The 16865-nt window shown below is 34.8% G+C and overlaps 1 protein-coding gene across 1 annotated transcript in view; it reads right to left on the bottom strand.

The window, feature by feature from the left end:
* LOC145259815 (cleavage and polyadenylation specificity factor subunit 1-like) overlaps nucleotides 1-16865 on the bottom strand; it is a 130234-nt gene that overhangs the window by 9626 nt on the left and 103743 nt on the right. The window contains exons 33-37 of the mRNA XM_080117616.1: nucleotides 14608-14784; nucleotides 7693-7759; nucleotides 5245-5292; nucleotides 3850-4008; nucleotides 1307-1436 (exon numbers count right to left, since the gene is read on the bottom strand). Of these exons, the coding sequence (XP_079973742.1) occupies nucleotides 1307-1436; nucleotides 3850-4008; nucleotides 5245-5292; nucleotides 7693-7759; nucleotides 14608-14784 (581 nt within the window). The remainder of the gene's footprint in view (nucleotides 1-1306; nucleotides 1437-3849; nucleotides 4009-5244; nucleotides 5293-7692; nucleotides 7760-14607; nucleotides 14785-16865) is intronic.

The following is a 16865-nucleotide window of genomic DNA, read 5'->3' as shown; positions in this document are numbered from 1 at the left end:
GTCAAAAGGTCAAACTGAAAGTCAAGTCTGTTTGATGAATTAGTTTCAAATAAGTCTACAGTAATAAATCTAAAACATCTAAAATCTAGCAGGTAGAGGTTTATTTAAACTTGGAAACTATGACTGTAAATACAACAAAATTAATATCTATTATTCATAAATGCACAAAAGAAGTTAATCATTATGTAGCTTTACGACTACTTTCAAAAGGTGATGATCCATTTCAGTGGTGAAAAAAGACGCAGAAGACCTTACCACTGCCAAGTAAACTGGCTTCATCTGTGGAGAGTGAGAGGCTGTTTAGTACAGGTGATAATCTGTATGAACCTATGAGGAACAGGCTATGTTCTGAGAATGGGGAGACTAAGGTTTCTTCATTGCAGCTTAAGAGTATTCAACTTTGAATATTGATGAGACTAGGAGAGCAGAGAAGGCACGCAGCAAGAATAAAAGAGTTAGTAGAGCAGCAGCAGGTGCAGAGAAGAGGTAACCACCACAGCATGATCCAGTGGAAGCAGAACTTCATTTGTAGTTATTCACTTAAGAATTTTAATTTATACTTTGTAATTGATTTGTAATTGCTTTTTATCTAATTGTTTAATTATATTCATTTAAGAATTGGAAATTATGCTTTGTATTTTGTTATTTCATTTAATAATAATAAAAAAATGTAAAAAGCCAAACAGGAAGGAAAAAAATAAAGTGTGAAAGACAAAGAAACAGAAAGAGAAATAAAATTACAAAAAAATTTTGTAGAAATCAGTTTTAATAAAAAACACTTTTTCTGAATTCAAACAAAAAGTGGAAAAACGCCTCATAAATGGAGGAGATAATGCCTGAGAGGATTGTCTCATAACAGAACAGATACTAAACTATCCTCCCCCATAAAAGTGATGGTAATTCCTGTGATATTGTTCTCACATTTTTTTTTTTTTTTACACAGTGATCACCACTTATCAAGGCCCGGAAGCCACTCAGGGATAAGGGTTATTGCAAGTACATTACGTTAGTGTGGAGATTTGATGAAGTGTTTATTTAAGGGGGCGGTTCATTAGGAATTTGTTAACATTGGACTTGAAGACATCCAAGTTGTAGTCCGGTGGGAAGCAGGCAGACGGAACAGAGTTCCACAGGCGTGCAGTTCTAAGAAAGAAACTAATGAACAGATACTACCTTATCATTACTACCAAAAAAGGAAGATAATACATTTTAGTGGCCTTTTTTCTTTTTTGAATAAAGAAATTGGTCATATACCACTCTCCTATCCCAAAAACAGAATCACAACCTATCAAACAAGTCGTCGTACCTGTAAGCTTTTGGATTAAGTCCTGCAATGTGTGGGATGTGTGTCGCCATCGCATTCTGCAACATGAGTAATCGACGATAAACTTTCTCCGAGATTGGCATCACGTTGCCAATACTCCCGTCTAATGTAGCTGGAAAAAATGATTTTTTATAATAAATAAAATCAAACATGTATAAATAAAAATACTCCCGTCTAATGTAGCTGGAAAAAATATTTTTTTATAATAAATAAAATCAAACATGATCGTATATAAATAAAAATTAAATAAATAGAATCAAACAAGATCATATATTAATAAATTTTAAAATAAAATCGAACATGGCCGTATATTAATAAAATTTAAAAATATAAAATTGAACATGACTGTATAAAATAAAATTGTAAAAATAAAATCGAACATGACTGTATATAAATAAAAAGATTTTAAATAAAATCAAACATGACCGTATATCAATAAAATTTTAAAATATAAGATCAAATATGACCATATATAAATAAAATTGTAAAAATAAAATCGATCACGATCGTATGTTAATAATTTTTTTTAAAAAGATAAAACAAAACCTAACGTTTTTTTTTTCTATTTACATCTGCTTTTACAAATAGAGACCAAAACAACATTATCTTGACAAAAACTAGTTAATTTGATTCAATTAATATTTAACGACTAAATAATATTGTCATAATTAAATTTAAAAACAATTTTTTTTAAAAAAACAAAAAAAAAAAAACAGTTTAAAAAAAAACAAAATAAAAGTAAAAACTACCAAGCAATGTTAGGGAGGTATATAACAAGTATCTCTATTGATATATAAAAGGCACTTTGTGTGTTTGTGTGTGTGTGTTCACTATGGACTTTAGGGAAATGGTTGGGCCAAGATTTATTTTCAATTACACACAAATGTACTTCCTGTGTCTGGGAATGTTCTTAGATAGGTTTTATATCAGAATGCCTTTGTTAAATGTCAATAATCGAAAAATCCATCTAAAGAAGGAATGGTCTGATTTATTACTCAAATTAATTTGTCTTTTAAATATGATGATCATAAAAAAACAAAATTTGGATTCTTTGGACTACTGTTTTCATCTTTAATGTTATTTTCACATTTCGACTGATGTAACCTCCTACCTTCTTCAGTATTCTTAAGAATACAACTGCAAATTACTTTAAACTTCTACACAATCATGGCTGTTAGAACAAGAGAATGTTACATCCATGGATTCAATAAAAAGTTACTCAAAATTTTACGTAGATTCCAGAGTTCAACAGCAAAATTCATGAGTTCAAGATAAAACCATTTTGTATTGTATTATATTTACGTCTTTAAACTCATTCATTTTGTATTGTATTATATTTACGTCTTTAAACTCGTTATTAATCAGATTTTCTCAACTATTACAGGTCTCTCGTGACTTTCAGTGATATAACAGCCAGACACGTAACGTAACTACGAACGAAATTTTCCACTTCTCTGCTTTTACAAACCTTATATGGATTGGTTGATTGGTTGCTTTTGTTTTACGGCATATCAACCTTTTTCAGGTTATTTAATGCCAAATCTAGTTATTTTGAGGAACGATTTTAAGTCGGATTCTATTTAACCCATAGTTGGGACCCTAACAGGTACTACCACTCCGGATCAGAGTGGACCTGGGAGCAATGGCAATTAAAGGGTGGCTCCACACTCCCCAAGGCCTGCAAGGTGGGCCTCGCCATTGGATATATTTTAAGGTCATATCCAAGACCGTTGTATAAAGGGTTCTTTTTAAATTTTTTTATAAAGGCCAATTTTTTTAAGATACGAGAGTATGGTGTGGGGATTATTTTTATCAAATAACTCTTTAATATTGTTTTCTTTGTAGAATCGATTTCTTACGGTTACAAAATCAGTACATTTGATTAATGTGTTTGATTGTGAGTGGTGTTTGACAAGGTATACAGATGGGTTGGCTTTCTTTTTTTAGGAGATATGAGTGGGTTAAGTAAGTATGGCAGGAGAATGAGGAAATAAATGTCATTGTTACAAAAAAAAAAAAAAAAAAGTTAAGTTATTACTTGTCTTCTGTTTCTTCCAACATACTCTGCTTTGTATGTGTAAATGTGCATACAACGTTACATATGTAGGATGGGGCAAGATTTCCCAATCAAATTCAGTAATCCTGTGTTAAGACAAGTATCATTATACGGAAGATAACTCTCAGTTAACTAAAGAAAGTCATTTAGGGGTCAACATGCACGAGAATACTGCATTAAAAATATGAATGATGCTTTAATAATGTGAAAGAAAACGTTAGAAATTAATCATGGTGTCATGTTTCAAATAATAAAAATATGCATAAAATAAAATTTTAAATGCCCCCCAATGACAAACCAGCAAAAACATTTGCGGCGAGGTGATAGCATTTTTTTTTTTTTTTTTTTTTTTTTTGCACATCCATATTTTTTTATATTGCTGTATCGGAATAATCGGATGCAATGTTTCCATCTCAAAACAAATTTATACGCATGGGGGTGGGGGGAGAGAAAAACGTGGATGACTCACCAAAAAATGTGATATGTCTCTTTTCGGCCACACTGATCATCTTCCGATCGATTGATTGGTCAGAAAGTTTGCAACGAACACGGAATGTACTCAAAACATGGGAACCAATATTCATATCTGCACAACGCAACAGTCGCATTCCACCGCAGCTTTTCCGAGCTTTAAAATAAAATTTAAAAAAAAAAAAAAAAACAATAACAATTTTAATGCATGGGAGTAAAAATGTCGACCATGGGATATTTCACTCATGTTCTCTTTGCCTAGATGTTTTTATTAACGAGATTCTTTATCCGAGGGGCATTCCAAAAGTAATGCCTCCTTTTCTTTGTCTATTCCGTCCGAAGGGATCAGAGAGGATTGTAAACTGCATCGTTATGATGACTGAACTCTTGCATTCATGATTTGAAAGTTTCATCTCTCTGTTGCAGATATTGACGGTGCAAGACTAAGAAAGCAACTCATCATGGGTGTGCATCAGAAGCAGAGATGCATCATTGAATTCCTGGCAACTTTTTGAATTACAAAAAATAAGAAAGAAAGGGAGGCTTTACTTTTGGAACGACCTTCAAATAACAAAGCACACTTCGGACGCCCATGCACAGTCATTCATAACTGGCAAAAGTGCACTGAGAATGATAGTGACTATGTAGAAAAATAAATTCTGGAGCACATAAGGTCACTCATATTAATGGTACTACTCCCGTCTTTGTAGCCCTTCAATATTTTTAAGTTAAAAATAAAATGGGAGGTTTTACTTTTGGAACAACCCTTGTACCTACGTGCTTGGGTCTATTACCGCCTTGTCTGACACTGCTATGTCTCTTCATCGTCGCAATTTTGTCTAGTGGTTACTTTAAAAAATAAGTTTCTTTTCATACAAGAAATACACAAGGAAGTGTATGCTGAGTTTTCTTAAAGGTTTTATTTTGGAGAGAATCATCCCAGGAAAGAGAGAGACTAATATTTAGTTATTTAGTTACTTCTTAACTGAAACAACATACGGGGCAGTGATAGCAAGGTAACATTTCACACATTTATTACAGTATTATCAACAGTGTGTCTCGTACTGCTTCCCAGACAGACTCCCACTATTGGTGAACTTGTTGTACGTCTTCCACAGAGACTGGTTTGAAAATCTTTTTCCTCTCAGCTTGAAAAACGTGACGTCATTCGTCATCTTAATTCATACCTGCGTTTTGTCTATGCCGCTTAACTTTTGACCTTATGATTCAACGCTGGGAATGATTCTGTTTTGCAAGATTTAGGTTATTTATGACACACACTCAGTATGACTCTTGTCAAAATTCGCACTAACTTAATCGCTATTGCCATAGGGTTCCTAGAACATAACATACATAAAAAATAAATTTTAGATGTTAAATTGAAGTTTCTTACCTTCTGGTTGATAAGAGTAAACTAATAAATTTTTCAATCTGTCAGTCACTGAAAGCAAAACAAAAAACATTAATGACAAATATATGTCAGTCACTGAAAGCAAAACAAAAAACATTAATGACAAATATATGTCAGTCACTGAAAACAAAACAAAAAACATTAATGACAAATATATGTCAGTCACTGAAAACAAAACAAAAAACATTAATGACAAATATATGTCAGTCACTGAAAACAAAACAAAAAACATTAATGACAAATATATCAGATACTGAAAGACTTTGAGAAAACAAGGAAAGAATAATTCCCCACCTGTTTCTTGCTTCTCTAACTGTACTACCCTGCTGAAGTTTAAATGTACTGTGAACAGATATCTTGCTGCTCAACTCCCCACAGTCCCCTGTTACACATAATCCCAATAAGTAGCTTTTACATTTTAGGTTTTGCTGATTGTTTTGTTCTACGGCATATCAACCCTTTCCCGGTTATTTAATGCTGAATCCAGTTATTTTGGAAATAGAATTCATGTTGCATCCAGTTATTTTGTAGAAGGTTTTTATTCTTCAAACTGTTTGTATCTTCAATCGCTAGTTTGTAGTGTTTGGTTTGGTTTGGTTGTTTTATAGTGGATTTTATCGTTTTTGTTCCTTGCCCTGCAAAACATGAATGAGTTTTGCAATGGGAGAGGGAAAAGAGTAACAGTATTAATATTTGGTATATTTTAAGTTAGGAAACCAGTCAGAAAGTAGGGGGAGATAGAAAGAGAAAGGGGAAATGGGAAGAAGGAAAAAGAGGGAAAAAGTAGGTTGTTGTTTTTGTAAAACATAATTAAGTTTTGCAAAAAAAAGTAAAAAAACAAAAAGCATCAATGTTAGGTGCATGTCGTCTCAAGAAGCCAATATCTTCAGACAGCCTGATCTGGCAGCACCAGCTTTATATTTTAAGTGACAGTATGCCTTGCTTGGAGTGAAAAAGAGTAAAAAAAAAAAAAAAAAATGTCTAAGGAAAGAAGCTACTAGAACGTTGTAATAACAAAGTATGAAGATAGTAAATTAGTGAAGACGAGTCAAACGAACTGGAACAAAGGAAGCAGGCAATAGATTAGACAATTCTGAAGAACACGTCATAATGTGGCAGTTTCTACTTTATCTACAGCGAACATAGACATAAATTGACAATATTTACGTCTCACAAAATCCAATGTCTGTTCCACATCATAGGAGATAGTAACACAGTCGAGTGTATGTATCCTGAAAATGAACTGACTTGATATATTTGGAATTATGATTTTCTCTAAGCCCTACATTCCACACTGTCTCCGTCTAGACAACATTGAGTAAATACAGCTCATATTATATATATATATATATATATATAATATATAGGGTGTCCAAAAAGTCACTGAATGGTTGAAAACCTTAGTCATTTTTCCATTAATGATTATTTTTTTCTTTATTTCAAATATTTTACAGATAATATTTTGGAAATAAATTATGGATAAGTATAGCATTGAACAATGTACACAAGTTGTGAAATTGTTCTACCAAAATCAGTGGTTAACTGTTTGACTCAAAGAACTTATTGACGGCATTTTTATGCATCAGATAGCTCGAGTCACAACACAATTCGAAACATTGTGCAATCCCTGCAAGAATTGAAGGAAAACATCAGGAACGAAATAAAGGAGTGAAATCGCAATCCAGAGATTCTGCAATCTGTCATGAATAATGTTTTGGAAAGAGCACAAATATACGAAGCTGAAAATGGGCAACATTTAAAAGATATTATTTTTCATAAATAAAGATTGTTTGAATTTTGCATCGTTTTTTTTTTAATTTCCCAAATGCCTTAGTCAGATTGTGTTAAAATTACATAAAGATATCAAAAACATAAAGAATCTATTTAAGTTCAAAACCCTCCAGTGACTTTTTAGACACCTTGTATCTAAAAGTGATATTGTCTGCGAGTGGATCACTGAAGTTAAGCAATGTTGAACCTGGTCAATACTAAATGGGTGACCATTTGGGACTTCCAGGTTCTGTATGTGCTCTCTGCTTATCTCAGCATTATTTCCAGTCATCCTGGACTTCTCCTTGCCACTGGACTCAAACAGTACCGATTCAGGAGAGGTGTGGTTGGTAATTGAACTACAATTGCCTCACAATTACATGTGCAGCTGCCCCTACAGGGGGTATCCTTTGTTTTTTTGAGACTGAACAGAGGCAGCGAGTGATCAATCGATCATCGAGAGAACTAGCTCTATGATAATAAATATGAAATCTATATAAATAAAAATATCATATTTAAGCATATTTTACAACCAAGTGATGCTGGCCAGCCTGCTAGTAGATATGACAGTGATGCAACTACAGAAAGACAACTGCGATAAAATGAAAAAAAAATTTTAAATTATGTATGTTTAAAAAAATTAAAAACATGTCAACTTACCCACAAAGCAAAGGTTGGCATTGTCAACCATAAAATCAACAGTATATACTTCCATTGGTCGAATGTCCTGCAATCAAAAAAAATAAATAAATAAATAACCATCCTAACGTCTCATCATAATATTCGCTTTAACGTCCGTTTTACATGCTGGCATGTGTTGGACGGCTTTTTCTTGATTTTAAACGACTAGTAAAACCAAAATCTATAAATCCCCCCCCCACACACACACACGTGTGTCCTTACATTTACGGTACAAGTCATTGCGGCCGGAGTAGAAGCGGCTAGTGTTATAGAATGACGAGAGAGAGGGGGATGGGTAAATTATATTGTAGACACGTTGACCGGAAGTCAAGATCAGCTGATCGGATTGCGTGCGAGTCACGTGATCAGGTTAGCTGAATCGCGAAGATTTGGTTTGGGCTTAGAAGGCAACGGACGGCTTTAGACGTCTCCTCCCCTTCACAGGCTGACGTGTGTAGAAACGAGACGAGTACCACGCAAGCCAGAGATTCACTTTCCATCTTCTGCGAGACATCTGGAAAGTGAAATAAAAACTATAAAACAAATTCATCGTGTTGGAGTGAATGAACCTTTGTCCAAAACAGGCATCGTCTCCCCCCCAAGACACGAGATGTTCCAGATGGACCAACATCCAAGACGCAGAAGGTATGTTGAAAAATACATGCATCACACACACAACAGTATATGAATATATCATTTAATAGACTGGACCACTAGACGATTACACGACATTAACTCTGATTAGATGATCACACATGATCCCTTTTATGATACAACAAATACAATTTTGGTGACCTCTATGATATAACAACGCAACACTAGAGTTTCAGGTGTTTACTATAAATAAGTGCCCATACGTAAAAAAGTCTGGAAACTTATTTAAGGCACCTCGTATCTCTGCCAGGTCTTTTCCCAAGTTCCATCCATGTTTTCTTTGGCTTTCTTCTGTCAACTAAACTTGCTACCTCTGTTATATATTCGTTATCATCGAGGTTATCCTTGAGGGGTACCAAATTGAGCTTTCGTTACATTTGAATATGTTATATAGAGTTCTTCATTTAGGGGCACTTTTTACGTTTGGGTGTATACACTGTATAACATCAAAGATTCCGTGTGCGTATGATTGTCTCTAATATAAATGGTTGTGTGTTTGATTATCATAAAGGGAATCGTGTGTGTGACATGTAATTTCTGAACCTACCTCTGTTTCTCGCTGTTGAACCATCTGGAAATTTCTCATCCTGGAGGGAGACTTGATACCTGTTTGACGAAGATTTATCACTCCAAGACGATGAATGTTTTTTATAGATTTTATTTCACTTTCCCCAGAGGTCCTGCAGCAGGTGTAAAGTGAAATCTGCTTGTGTGGTTCTTCTTCACACACGTCAGCGTTGTCTCCCCCCTCCCCAGTTAAGAGGGGGAGACCACGGAAAAACGTCCGTCTTCTTCAAAGCTCAAATCAAATCTCACAGATCTAGCCAACCACGTCACACATACGTAATTTGGTCAGCTGACCTTTGGTTCTGGTAAACGTGTCTACCTCCACGTTTACTCACCTCTCTCTCTCTCTCTCTCTCTCTCTCTCTCCCTCTCTATTCTCTTATAGAGACACAGAGAGAGAAAACAGAAAGAGTAAGAAAGCCAGAGAGGGGGGGAGAGATGCTCGTTAACATTCCTCCACCCCTTTTTTATCAAAATGTATGGCAAACCATACATTTTTAATAACTAACTAACTAAAAAAAATAATTATGTCCGAAGTACATCTTTATTTTTTCACTTTCCGGACTCACCCCTTTTCAAAGAAAGATCAGGCACCAGTACTCTTCTACTACACTATCAACCCTTCTGCTGCTTCTCGAAAGTCCCTCTCGACATTAACTTGCTTCCAAGTTAGACAAAGATACAGCTTTGCAGATATACATCTTGTCTAGGCGGTCGCATTGTTGGATATTTTCCACTGACTCTGCTCTTTATTTGGACCACTTGGCCAAACAAATGGAGACTCCATTTTCGATCACTTTTTCGAAATGGGGCCAGCATATCGCAATTACGACCAGAATGTCGGATGCTCCATGTTGGTGGTAGCTTTATCGCATGGGGACTCGAACCCCAGACCCTCAGATTAAAAGTCTGATGCTCTACCGACCCAACCATCCCACTCGCGTTCTCGACTTTCAGCATAGGCCTAAGTCCCAGTTTTTTTTTCCTTTACTGTAATGCCCTGACGTCTTTCTCTGAGTGGTCCTATTACTGGAGCTTTGTTCTATTCTATCTACTACTTCGGGACTTCACAAAGCTCTTCTATTAACTTCCTTGGTTGGTCTAAGCCAAGATACGCCTTCACACTGATTCACTCGGAGCCTGTTTGAGTTCCTGGAACCCGACAAGATACGGAATCATCACTCCCTAACTAATGCGCCAAAGCTTACTTGCGCATTGATTTCTAACTAAGTAGCTTTCCCTTTGTGATTTTTCCGCATTCCCAGCAAGTCCCAAGATTCCAACCCAGATATCCCTCACACATTCCTCTAAAAAAATAAAAAAATAATAAGGCTCTATCTTGTCCCTTACGTAATCTGCATCTTTCCCGTTCTTCTATCTCCCCGTGATTAGGCTTGGTACCGACTGTCCAGTCGCTCCGTACCCTGAGGAATTATCGCGACCTCGCACGCCAGACTTTTGTTGGACAAGACTTATTGCCGTTGCTTGGGCCTACGTGGCATCTTCCAACTCACTGGAACCACTAGTATTGTTTTAACAGGGTACTCATTACTCTAAAATAGTATTTCCCCTGCCAAATTTTCTAATTTGTGACAATACCGTGGCTTATAAAAAAAATAAAACAGAAAAAACTGCTTTCTACAGCCTAATCGCCTTGTAATTCTCATGAAAAAAAATGCAACTACGCGCTAAACGTCCCTAAAATATAACTAAACCAACCAAATCTATTCCAAAATAATTTAATTTAATAATACCAATTAAATTCACCCAGCATGTTTTTTTTTTTGTTTTTTTTACACTTTAAAGAATTTTTCCATCCCAAACCTTATCCTATTCATCATAAGCCTACTCTTATTACTAGTATTTTGTGGGAAACAAAAAACCTCTTAACATTCCATATGGTGGGTAGCCTTCTATTTTCCTAAGTACTTGCATACATATTTCATTCATCTTCTCTTGAGCGATTCGTAACATAATGGCCACGTAAGCCATTGCACCCCCTCTGCCCCTTACGCCATGTCAGAGGGCATTTCATTTGCTCTCTGAAGTTGATTACAACTAGATCCGCTCACGCTGGACAGAATACATGTCAGAAAAAACTTTTTTTTTCCAAAGTCGGTAAGCGCAACCTGCCTTGAAGACACATAGCTTCACGGAAAACATCGGATTTCCACACATGAAATACTCAAACTTGCTCCATGTTGATTCTACTCGAAATCAACAGAAATCACGATAAAAAAAATAAAATTCGAATCATTTCCCGAGAATAATGAAATTAATAACTACCCATGTAATTCAACACCTCTCCAAAATTCTAACATGCTTGCCACAGAATTTAAATTCCATTCACGCCCCACTTTTTTTCTTTCATTTCTTCATATAGTTTATTTAACCCTATATTTATCCTTTTTTTTTCTACCTTACTTATGTGGTCAAAACGTCACTCATGTCGAATAGAACATTTATTCTACATTTCGAAAATTGAAATTAATACCGACTGAACCTTTGACTCTTCCGAAACTTTATTATTATTTATTACACTGTTTAAATCTTATTTCTTTCTCTTTTTCCCAATTTTATTATTACTATTATGATTATTAATTAATTAATTAGAAACACGTTCTTTCTTTTATTAATCATTCTTTCAATAGACCCCACAAACAAAGATTTCACCTCCCCATTCTGCGAAAAAAAAATACATGTCAAAGAACAAGAAAATTCTGCCAATACCGTTTGACAACACATCAATTGCATAAAAATAATAAATTAAAAAAATACAAAAATATCCTATAAGCAATCACAAAGTCCCATCTCACTAACAACAAAATTCCAAATAACAAAACAGATTCGTGGATACTCCTTTTGACCACGTCATCAAGTAAGTCGGCTGCATAGTGCATCATCTTTTACCATTCCACAGAATTCAAAATTAAAGAAAAATCACAGTCGTTTACAAAAAAAAATACCTAGACATTTACAATTAAAATACAGTCGTTTCTAAAATAAAATAAAACGACTCACTTATAAAGTCTCAGACAACTCGATGGAACTAAAAATTGTCCATGTCAGAAAAAAAAAAAAAAATTCCTAAGAAATAAAATCGTACAATTAGTGAAAAAAGGAAAAAAAAATCACATTTCAGAACCTATCCATTGTTTTTCATCAAAAGTACATATTGTTTTTCCTTAAAAGTTACGCTTAGTTCACAGTTTAAAAATGACACAAAATATTCATAACACATATTTGTGATTGACATGTTTATCTTTTTGGTAAACTGAAAGACTCATTCTTTGTTTTTCCCTTCTAACTTTTACATTAAGTGATATTTTTCTTCGTTCATAACGAGCTAATTCCCAATACGATAAACATTTTTTTTTAACTATTTTCTATATATAAAGTTTTACATCTGTGTGTCTGTATGTCTTCCTTTTCTTTCTTCGTGAAAAGGTTGTACGTGTGTATTGCTTTTCTTTTTTTTTTCTTTTTTTTTTCTTAATTATTTTTCTAATTCGCCTAGTGTTTTAATGGACCTACGTTGTGTGTGTGTTGATTTGTATTTTTTTTTTTTTACTGTTCTTTCTTTTTCTTTTTTTCCATACCTTTTATTGTTTTTCTTGTCCTTTTTTTCTTTCTTTTTTTTTTTCTATTTCTTTTTTTTTGACACTAAATCTCCATGCTTCCACGTTGTATTTTCTTAAACACAGGTTCGATTATCGCATCGGTGATGCGACTGATCGACAAGCACCAAATTGAATATGTTATATATTCATTATCATCGAGGTTATCCTTGAGGGGTTCCAAATTGAGCTTTCGTTACATTTGAATATGTTATATAGAGTTCTTCATTTAGGGGCACCATTTAAATCATTGAGGGGCACTTTTTACGTTTTTCTATATAACATAAGAAAGATTCCGTGTGATTGTCTCTAACATAAATGGTTGTGTGTTTGATTATCATAAAGGGAATCATGTGTGTGACATGTAATTTCTGAACCTACCTCTGTTTCTCGCTGTTGAACCATCTGGAAATTTCTCATCCTGGAGGGAGACTTGATACCTGTTTGACGAAGATTTATCACTCCAAGACGATGAATGTTTTTTATAGATTTTATTTCACTTTCCCCAGAGGTCCTGCAGCAGGTGTAAAGTGAAATCTGCTTGTGTGGTTCTTCTTCACACACGTCAGCGTTGTCTCCCCCCCCCCAGTTAAGAGGGGGAGACCACGGAAAAACGTCCGTCTTCTTCAAAGCTCAAATCAAATCTCACAGATCTAGCCAACCACGTCACACATACGTAATTTGGTCAGCTGACCTTTGGTTCTGGTAAACGTGTCTACCTCCACGTTTACTCACCTCTCTCTCTCTCTCTCTCTCTATTCTCTTATAGAGACACAGAGAGAGAAAACAGAAAGAGAAAACAGAAAGAGAAAACAGAAAGAGAAAACAGAAAGAGTAAGAAAGCCAGAGAGGGGGGGGGGGAGATGCTCGTTAACACCTCAACTGTTCTACATCTACTAATCCAAGAACTCTCATTCATTCTTTCACTATGGCCATACCATTAAAGTCTCCTGCTCTGCAAACATCTCCATGTCCAGATTTAAGTTTCCTAAACTAAGCCTGTCTTTAAGACTCAACATTACACATCTATCGTATCAGTCACATATCATTTCTCTCCATGCAACGAGAGTCACGGCAGTTTACGTAATCTAACCAAAATATGTTGACAATAATTCAGCAAGGACCATAAATTTGACACTGTGGCGTATTGGGAAATATACTAAATTTGAAACGTATACAATTTCTTTAGAAATATACCACTTTCAACACCAAATCATGATTTGTAATTTACTTTCATATAAATACCCAGCAGAGTCGATATTTGTATTTTAAAAAAAAAAAAGGGGGGGGGTTAATGTGCTCTATTACGCCAACTAAAGACGACTCAACATTTTTCTATAAATCAACGATTTTTAAAGGTTTTCAGGTATCCTAAAAAGGAATATCGCAGAGAAAATTAGCGCAGACAAATAGTTTTCCATGTATATATATATATCTGTATTTTGAAATGTCAATCACTGGCGGCCATGTTTGAACAAGCGGCATACGAAAGCGGCAAACCCTCAGTTTTTATTTTTCAGTGTAATTCCGAAAGCCGTTCTTAATATGAGGAGGTTGAAGGTGTTTATTCCAAAAAAGCCGTTCTTAACTTGGATGGGGGGGGGGGGTATTCCAAAAGGCATTTTCTTATTTTCAACCTCCCCGCATTAAGAATGGCTTCCGGAATAAACAGGTTGGACAACCAGTGCACATTGGCCAAATTTTCTCGAATTTGAATTCTTGAAAGTAATTTTGGGGGTGGAATTAACCAGAAATGACGTTGAATAAAGGTTTGCATTTCGTAGACTTAACTTTACAGTTCGTCTGCGCATGCTCACTGAACCATTTCATTCAAACAATAAAGATGGCGGCCAATTCAAACTACTAGAAATGACATTGCATAATACAGGTATTTATATCTTGAAAACTATTTGCCTGCACTAATTTTGCCTGCGATATTCGTTTTCAGCATACCTTAAAACCTATAAAAGTCTGAATTTTTTAATAAAAAGTTTCAGCATCTGAAGTTAGCGTAACAGAGCACATTGGTCAAAAAAAGATTAAACTTTCTACTCACCCTGCTGACAAGTGATAACACTTTAAGTTCTTCTTGATATCTGTACACAGAAACGCTCTTCAGCAGGTCCCCAGCCAGAATGATGTTCTTCAACGTACTGAGGGAATGGATATAAATGTAGGTATCAATGAATGCAACACCTGACAAGTCGTTGTCTTTTAGTGACCAGATGTAGAGCTGAAAAAAAGAATATTTCAAACAATTAAGATGAAAGCAAAGAGAACAAACATTACATCTTCAGATGAATGGAGGAGCTGAAGTGTGTTTTACACATATACTAGCAGGGATACCTAGCATTGCCCAGGTCTACAAATAATAAATAGAAGAAATATATGTCGATTCCATTATGGCCAACATCAATAGCCCCACCCACCCCTATCCGAGTGTATGGAGGTGGCATCTATAATATAAATCTCACCTTTTTATTTAAATGTATGTATGTCTGCCTAAAACTTTCAAAAGAGGCAACAGATTTTCACAAGATCAGTATCATTTTGAAACTCGACCCTTCGAACAACAAATATAAAAAAATTGGCTAAAAACATTAATTCCTTCACCCTAAACTGGGCACTTTTCTACAGGAAGGGGTCGCTTTTTTCGCGGATATTTTTGAAAGTTGTCCCCTCTTTCCGATTGACTAGCCTTAATTTAAACCTTCGTCACTTTCGGTTTGGTGATAGATGCAACAGCAAAGATGTCACTTTTTTTTTTCACATTCTTTTCGTCCTTTGCGGTATGGGTTCAAGCCTGCCTGCCTGCCTGCCTGCCTCCTACAACTTTTCTTTTTTTTTTCTCAACACACACCTCCAAACACCTGGGCAATGTCGGGCACCCAGACTAGTTTGAATATACGATAATCCTACTTTAAAAAATGGATGAAAACACAAAAATGTAATCACCCCAAAAAAGAAGTACCTGATCATCTCCTCACCAGATTCTTCGGCAGACTGGATACAAAGAGAAGAATTTATTCTAATAGAATTAATTGCCAATAAAAATGCCAAGTAAATATAAAACAAAAATATTTTTTTTTAATTTTTTAACCTGTTTAAATGCAAAAGAAAAAACAAAACAGATGCTGTAAGACAACCCTCTAACCCAATTGACTACAACGATATAACATGACATTGCAAATTTTAGTATTTAACGTATGCGAGAGACGAATAGTATTCATGCATATGCAGATGTTGAAATTGTTTAGGAGACGATTTTACGTGATCCCCTTCCATCAGATTTTGCAGCCGTTAAAAGTAGAAAAATATTAATTTTTTTCTGAATTTTCGACATTGCACGCCTGAAAGATTAACGATTCATGGTGGTCCCTTTTCTGCATTTTGACTTTTAGCTGAACATACAAATGCTCAGACAGCTAAGATTCAGATCTATATATCTACAAAAGTGAAAGTGTTTGTCTGTCTGTGTGTGTGTGTGTGTACATTTCCCTACGCAATAACTCTGTCAATTTTCAGTCTACAGACACAAAATTTGATATACAGGCTATTGAGATTTGGGAAAATCTTTGTAATTCGTTTTCAACCAGAAATTTGACTGTTAAGGGATCAAAGTTCAATGAGTTGACCTTTTGAGAACTCTACCAAACTCCTCCACCAATTTTGGGTCTAAACACTTGAAATTTTATATAGCGATTCCTTGGACATGGATATTAACTTGATCTGAGCCAAAAACAATAAATGTTAAGGGGTCATAATAGGAGTCAAAGTTTTTTAAAAAAATTGACCCTTTTTTTTTTTTTTTTTTTTTTTTTGCTCAACATACACCTCCAAACACCCGGGCAATGTCGGGCTGAAATGCTAGTAATAAATATAAGTATCTATATATGTGACCATCTCTCTACAAAACTACACTTTTTACTTTTGAAATCATTACTATATTGGGTACAAGATAATAATCAATAGAGAATTGGATCTATAATACGAAACCTGCACAAATTGAACTATCATATTTAAGCGTATTTTTAAAACTAGACAACACTGGTTAGCCTACTAGTCTAATATATACAGTTATCTTGTCGGATTTTCAAAGTCAGACACAAATAGCATTTAGGCTGACAAATCAAACTTTGATTCTGACTAGATAATTTTTATTGTTGTATTGTGTTATTGGCAATATACTTTTCTGTAATTTTTTTTTTTTGAATTACTTAATCCACCCGACGAATGCTAATACACAACATTTGTATATAATCACCTATAAATCATATTTTACATCTGAATATAATAGGTGCTGTCTATGTAGAG

Source organism: Euprymna scolopes, chromosome 35, assembly GCF_053919585.1.
Source record: "Euprymna scolopes isolate OS-2025 chromosome 35, ASM5391958v1, whole genome shotgun sequence".
Lineage (NCBI taxonomy): Eukaryota > Metazoa > Mollusca > Cephalopoda > Sepiida > Sepiolidae > Euprymna > Euprymna scolopes.
The sequence above is the reverse complement of the archived record's forward strand: the minus strand, read 5'-3'. Positions and strand labels throughout refer to the sequence as shown.